A 7,071-nucleotide genomic window follows, 5' to 3' on the forward strand; every position below is an offset into this window, starting at 1 on the left:
CTAAGTCCCACGAAGCAGGGAAGCTGTTGCCAGCAGCTTCCCTGTACAATAATAAACCTAACAAAGTATTTTTCCAGCAAAGCTCTGTAGAGTTCCACTGGTGTGCATCCAGTCTACCGGGCACATTTTCTAAACTGAGGTCTGGACGAGGGGCATAGAGGGAGGAGCCATTTCACACAGCTAAAAATTCTTAAAGTGCCGAAGGCTCCTGCGGAACCATCTATACCCCATGATACTGAAATGGACCCCAGCATCCTCTAGGACGTAAGAGAAATTGCGATTGCTTCACAATTTCTGTTTCATCTTCACAGCTTAGCTTGTCCCCCGTTTGTCCGCATCCCGTTCGCTCCACACCGCACTTGCAATGCTCTATTTTCTCCCTGGAAACGGAGCATTGCCCCCCACCCCATGACCGTCTCTGCCTGATTAACACGGAGCAATCGCATTTTCTGCGCCCCCCCCCGCAGAGAATGCAGACACATGCGCAGGACGGGCGCAGTGGATGCGCCCGCAACTTTTTCTCAATACTTCCATTTGGATCGCACACTGCAACCCAACCTGAATTAGGCCCAGAGTCACCATCTTACAGGCAGCCGGTGAAGGGAGTAGAGAATGGGTGTTATGTGGCAGGGACGGGCTGGTTAAGTAACAGTCTGGCTGCTGCATTCTGTACAAGCTACAAGCGGTGCAATTCTTTTGCTGGGAGACCCAGGTAGAGGACATTGCAGTAGTCTATGTGTGATTATACAAGTGCATGTATGACTGTAGGTAGATCTTCTGAGGGAAAGAAGTGCAGGAGTCTGGCTATGTTTCTCAGATGAGGATCTGATTGTGGCTAATACCTGATGTCAAGTGTCACTCCACCATCCAGGACACCAAGATTCGGTACATGATCAGCATTTTGTAACTCTGAACCCACAAGTGGAAGTCTGGTTGGTTTGCAAAGCTGAGCTGTAGCCCTGCGCTTTGTTGGTGAGCTTCTATCATAAGGACTTGTTTCGCCAGGACTGAATCACAGCCAACTGGCATCACCCACACCTGAAGCTCAGCTAGACAACCATTTAGGATTGGGACTGGTTACTCAGTATCTGGAGCAAAAGACAGGTCATCTGCATAGCAGTGGTAGATGAGGGCATGACATCTGATTATTTCACCCAGTGGTAACATGTATATTGCACAAAGCATAGGAGATAGGATAAGAACCTCGAAGAACATTACATGGCAAGTAGTATACTCCAGAAGACTAAAACGGTTCCTCATACAAAGAAAAAGGTTGCAGGTGCACAATTCAAACATTACCAATTTATTAATAATAATCATTGCAATAAAATTTTGCATTTTTAGCGAGGTTCTTCGCATAGTTATAGGATTGGGACTGGTTTCTCAGTATCTGAAGCAAAAGACAGGTCATCTGTATAGCAGTGGTAGATGAGGGCATGACATCTGATTATTTCACTCAGTGGTAACATGTATATTGCAAAAAGCATATGAGATAGGATAAGAACCCTGAAGAACAACGCATGGCCATGATAAGTATACTCCAGAAGATTAAAATGGTTCCTCACCGGAATGATGTCTATTGTGTCCAACAAGAGCTGATTTATTTCTCAGAACATGGAAATGGCCTCTCACCTGTGTGACTTCGCTGATGTATAACAAGATGTGATTTCCGGATAAAACATTTCCCGCACTCAGAGCAAGAAAACGGCTTCTCACCTGTGTGACTTTTGTTATGTCTAACAAGATCTGATTTGCGTGCAAAACATTTTCCACACTCAGAACATGGAAATGGCTTCTCACCTGTGTGACTTCGCTGATGTATAACAAGTTGTGTTTTCGAGGTAAAACATTTCCCGCACTCAGAGCAAGGAAATGGATTCTCACCTCTGTGACTTTGCTGATGTGCAACAAGTTGTGATTTCCGTTCAAAACATTTCCCACACTCTGAACATGGAAATGGCTTCTCACCTGTGTGACTTCGCTGATGTGTAACAAGTTGTGATTTCTGTGCAAAATATTTCCCACACTCAGAGCAAGAAAATGGCTTCACACCTGTGTGACATCTCTGGTGTATAACAAGAACTGATTTGCATGCAAAACATTTCCCACACTCAGAACATGGAAATGGATTCTCACCTGTGTGACTTCGCTGATGTGTAACAAGTTGTGATTTCTGGATAAAACATTTCCCGCACTCAGAGCAAGAAAATGGCTTCTCACCTGTGTGACTTCTCTGATGTGTAATAAGATATGATTTCTGGATAAAACATTTCCCGCACTCAGAGCAAGAAAATGGCTTCTCACCTGTGTGACTTCTCTGATGTGTAATAAAATATGATTTCTGTGTAAAACATTTCCCACACTCAGAGCAAGAAAATGGCCTCTCACCTGTGTGACTTCTCTGATGTGTAACAAGATTTGCTTTCAATGTAAAACATTTCCCACACTCAGAACATGGAAATGGCCTCTCACCTGCCTTAGCTGCCTGATGGGTGATAAGCTTTGTGTTCTGTGTAAAACATTTGGCATCTACAGAACAGGGAAACACTGTATCTACTGTCAGAGCTGTAACAGATGCACCAATATCAGAGTGATCAGGAGAATATTTCCCAGGATCAGAGGGACCAGCTGATAGAGCTGGATGTATAATTGGGGTAATGGGATTATCTCCTGGAGAATCCGGTCTACTGTCATTATCTTTTATGTCACAATCGGGGATAACATTAGATGTCCTTCTGTGATATTCCTGCTTGTGTGTCCATCTGCTGGAAATAAAATACATTATGGAAATGTGACATTTTCTGTAACAATATTAATCTTGTAAACAAGCGGAGAAGACGACTCTCTGGGACACTTAATTGTAAATGTGTGTATATAATAAAACATAACTTTTAATGAAGGCTTTATCATATTGTGTCTCAGAGTATCATTGTGTCCTCCCTCCTGAGAACACTCACAATAACAAATGTAATATTATAATAAGACTTAGATATATCTCTCTCTTGTACTGGTAACTAACCATGAAGTATAAATGGAGATGTAGTCACTCGCCAAGTCCTATGTCAGCACCAATGTAAAACAATGGATGGGGAACATATCGTATGAATTGGAGATTCTAGCTGAACAATAACATCAGTCGTATGAGCTGATGGATCAGAGAAATGTCTCCTAACGTTACTCCTGGAAGCATTGGTAAGGTAGAATTCCCTTATGTGTGTGCTTATACGCTGGTAAGCCTGTACATGTGTTACTCACCCTTATATAAGGTATATTGCTACAGCAGAGTAGGTGTGGAACAAGGTACTTTACATGCAATACACCATATGATATCCTGTAATCATCATCATCTGCTAGGTTATAATCCACTGTTACACCCTCATCATCAGTGTCTTACATCTATACCCTCAATAGTAATAAGGAAGATGTGTGTACGGTATGATACAGAGAATTACATATCAGAATCTATACAGCTGCCGCCATACTTCTGCTTCTCATACGTGTGCTACTGACAGCAATGAACATCTGAGTGAGAGTGCAGGGAAGACAGCAGAGTCTGATGAGAAAGAGATTGGATCTGCCTTTGCAGAGATGTACCACACCTGTCACCCCTGTTAGTATATAAAATAATAAATAAGAGCGGCGTGGCCTGAGTCCATCCAGACGTACTTTCTGGAGCTCTCCTCACTAAGTGGCTTCTTATCTACCTAATAGCTCTCAGCCGCTGCTGGAACCAAGACCCAATTTATTAAGTCCCCCACTCCTCCTGCCCTAAAGCCGCTCGCTCTGCTCACTCCGAGCACTGTTCACTGTCGCAGCCTAGTGACGCCGCTGAAGCCACTGGCTGAATTTTAGGGATAAGTGCGCCCAGTCTTTCCTGCACGCTCCAAACACCTGACTTGGAGGCAATTTTTCCTTAGGTGGGGGCAAATGCTCTCCCACTCACATGGGTGCGCAGCTCCCACTATTGCTGGAGACAGAACGGGCTGCCCACAGTCACCGAGCCCGGCAATGATATTGGAAAGTGAGGTGGCTGCCATTTTGAATCCTGGTACTCGGCCATCACATGCTTTGCCTTCAATAAGGTGTAAAATTGATATAAGCTACTAAATAAGTGTCCTGATGGCTGGATTGGGGTCACTGCACTAAATTGAAGCATTTGCCTGGAGGTGAAACTACCTTCTATTTATATGGTACCACTATAATCTACTTCCTCTCAGTCTACATGCAGAGCCCAGTATCAAGTATCGTCTGAGTACAGCTCATTACACTCTGATTACAACCTCACAGTATATTATTTTGTGGATTTATCCACTGAATATATTTTGCCATTTGTGTCTCGCTGTGCTGAGTACTTCACGTCTGTGATCACGCTGACCTCTAGTGGAATTTCTCACTCATTACTGTGTTATTTGAGTTGCATTACATCAGGTTTACTTGAAATTTTGTCTCAAACCCCCCCCCCCCCGTCTCCCCAAGAATGTCATTGTGAACAGAGTCATCTTGATGTAACCTCCTGACAGCGTACTACTGCTCCTTTTATTTATAGATCGTTAGTATTTTCCTATCTCTGAGAGGTCTGTCTCTTTGTAGCCGGCTTTCCATACCTCCAAGAAAGGTTAAAAGATACCAAATCGGCCCCACCTGTCCATCTCTTTGGGGGTGTAGTATGGCTGACCGGCATTCTCCTGGCGACGCCGGGATCCCGGCAGCATACCGACGCCGGGATCCCGGCGGGGAGGGGCGAGTGTAGCAAGCCCCTTGCGGGCTCGCTGCGCTCGCCAAGCTGCGGTCGCCACAGGTTCTATTTCCACTCTCTGGTTGTCGTGTACACCCACGAGTGGAAATAGTCCCTGTTGGTAGATATGCCGACCATCGGGAAAGTGAGCCGTCGGGCTCGTGGAGGAGGTTATGTGACTGTCGGTCAGCTGACCGGCGGTCACATGAATACCACCCCTCTTTGGTATCTCAAATTCAGGTGGTCCATCTGAGACCGCTACAACATCATCTGCTTCTTCTTGTCAGGCGCACAGCCCAGCTGTAATGGCTGAAGACATCTTAAGACATCCTAGATGATCCTATTACTCTACGCTCTATACATTCTATGTTATCTACACTTAAGGACTGAAATAACCTCACAACTTAACTCTAATATTCAAGCTTTGAGGTCCAGTATCAGTGAGATTGGCACTCGTACAGACTAAGATGAAAGAGATTGTTGCGTCTCACAAAGATCTGATTTCAGCTCATGACACCCTTCAGGAAGACCCGGTCTCTATTCGTGATAAAGTCATTGATTTAGAAGACAGGTCTCAGAGAAATAATATCAGAATAATGGGCATTCCGAATTCTGTTACAAATGCTGAGCTTTATGATTATGCCATGGTCCTCTTTTCAGAACCTTCCACCAAAGGCTTCTGCCATGGACCTTCTTATTGATAGGATCCATAGACTCCCAAAGTCCAAACAGGCCCCTATCCAAGCACCGAGGGACACTCTGCTCAGGGTCAACTTTTTTCATATTAAAGAATGCATTCTACAAGTCATTTTGTCTTCTTCATCCACAGCTGAGTGCCTGGATAATCTGCAGCTATTTCTGGATATTTCTCATGTGACGCTGGCCAAAAGGCGTCTATTCCACCCAAGGAAATGTGCAATACAAATGAGGCTTTCCTACTAAGATTATTGTGATGCGAAATGGCGCCTTCACAGTGATACCTTCACCCGAGGATGGCCCTGCTATTCTGAAAAAGTGGGATATTCCTGTAGACAGTCTTTCATGACACTTTACCTAAACCAATCCCGGAGGAGTTGTCTTCCGTCTCGAAGTAATATGCTAAAGGAGTAAGACTGTTACAGACACTCAGAGTTTGTTTCCTACTGTAACATGTGCCAACTGGGACTAAGTTACTGGGCATGGATCTATTTTTGGGCCAGATTTATTTGTTCTTATTATGGGTATAAAGCATACAGTATATTTTTTGCTTTATTTCCTTTGCTATTTAATTGCTATATAGTATATGGCCTGACATTCTTCCCACTGTTACGTTTCATAATACCTTTCTAGAATGTTTGGGTGTTCAGGCAAAGCATGACTGACTCGTCTAAGATACTGTTGCCCTTAGAGTGTGGAGTTGGGACTGGTCAGACGTCTGGGCTGGTAAAACACACAGTGACATGATGTAAGGAGAAGAGCAGGAGTATAATAGGGGCTGATGTCTCCTGACTCCCCAACGGGGAAAATACATATTCCTCATTAGTTTGTACTAACAGAGGCTGTAGTATAAGAGATTGCTGTAGTGACTGAGCAAGGAGAATATGTCACTATGTGACTCTGTTCTGTAATAAGTGTTTATTACTCACCTGTGCTGATATCTGTAGGGATCTCCTCCTCCTTACACTGCTGATCGCCCCTCACATACGTCTCTTCTTCTCCCTCTGTATCTTCTGCCTTCATATCAGTCACATACGTCTCTTCTTCTCCCTCTATATCTTCTGCCTTTATATCAGTCACATACGTCTCTTCTTCTCTCTCTGTATCTTCTGCCTTTATACCAGTCACATACGTCTCTTCTTCTCCCTCTATATCTTCTGCCTTTATATCAGTCACATACGTCTCTTCTTCTCCCTCTTTATTTTCTGCCTGTATATCAGTCACATACATCTCTTCTCCTCCCTCTATATCTTCTGCCTTTATATCACTCACATACGTCTCTTCTCCCTCTATATCTTCTGCCTTTATATCACTCACATACGTCTCTTCTCCCTCTATATCTTCTGCCTTTATATCAGTCACATACATCTCTTCTTCTCCCTCTGTATCTTCTGCCTTTATATCAGTCACATACGTCTCTTCTTCTCCTTCTATATCTTCTGTTTTAATATTAGACAGACGTTCTACCTAAAAAAAAAAAAAAAAACACTATAATGATATTTCAATACAGTCAGATTAAACTGAGGTGAAACAGTATAATATCAGTGTATAATACACACAGCTTCTCTACAGATCATATAGTGACAGTCACTTTGGTATATTGGGGAGACCCTAAATCCCACCTACCTGATCCTCCTGTG

At 43.6% G+C, this 7,071-nt stretch overlaps 1 protein-coding gene across 1 annotated transcript; it reads right to left on the bottom strand.

The window, feature by feature from the left end:
- Positions 1-1,282: 1,282 nt before the first annotated feature.
- LOC134984585 (oocyte zinc finger protein XlCOF6.1-like) lies at positions 1,283-6,661 on the bottom strand. Its single transcript, XM_063950136.1, has 2 exons — positions 6,564-6,661; positions 1,283-2,762 (listed from the first exon to the last, which is right to left on the bottom strand). Exons 1-2 carry the CDS (start codon positions 6,659-6,661, stop codon positions 1,601-1,603), a joined length of 1,260 nt encoding a protein of 419 aa, XP_063806206.1. The 3' UTR covers positions 1,283-1,600.
- Positions 6,662-7,071: the final 410 nt, after the last annotated feature.

Source organism: Pseudophryne corroboree, assembly GCF_028390025.1.
Source record: "Pseudophryne corroboree isolate aPseCor3 chromosome 3 unlocalized genomic scaffold, aPseCor3.hap2 SUPER_3_unloc_68, whole genome shotgun sequence".
Lineage (NCBI taxonomy): Eukaryota > Metazoa > Chordata > Amphibia > Anura > Myobatrachidae > Pseudophryne > Pseudophryne corroboree.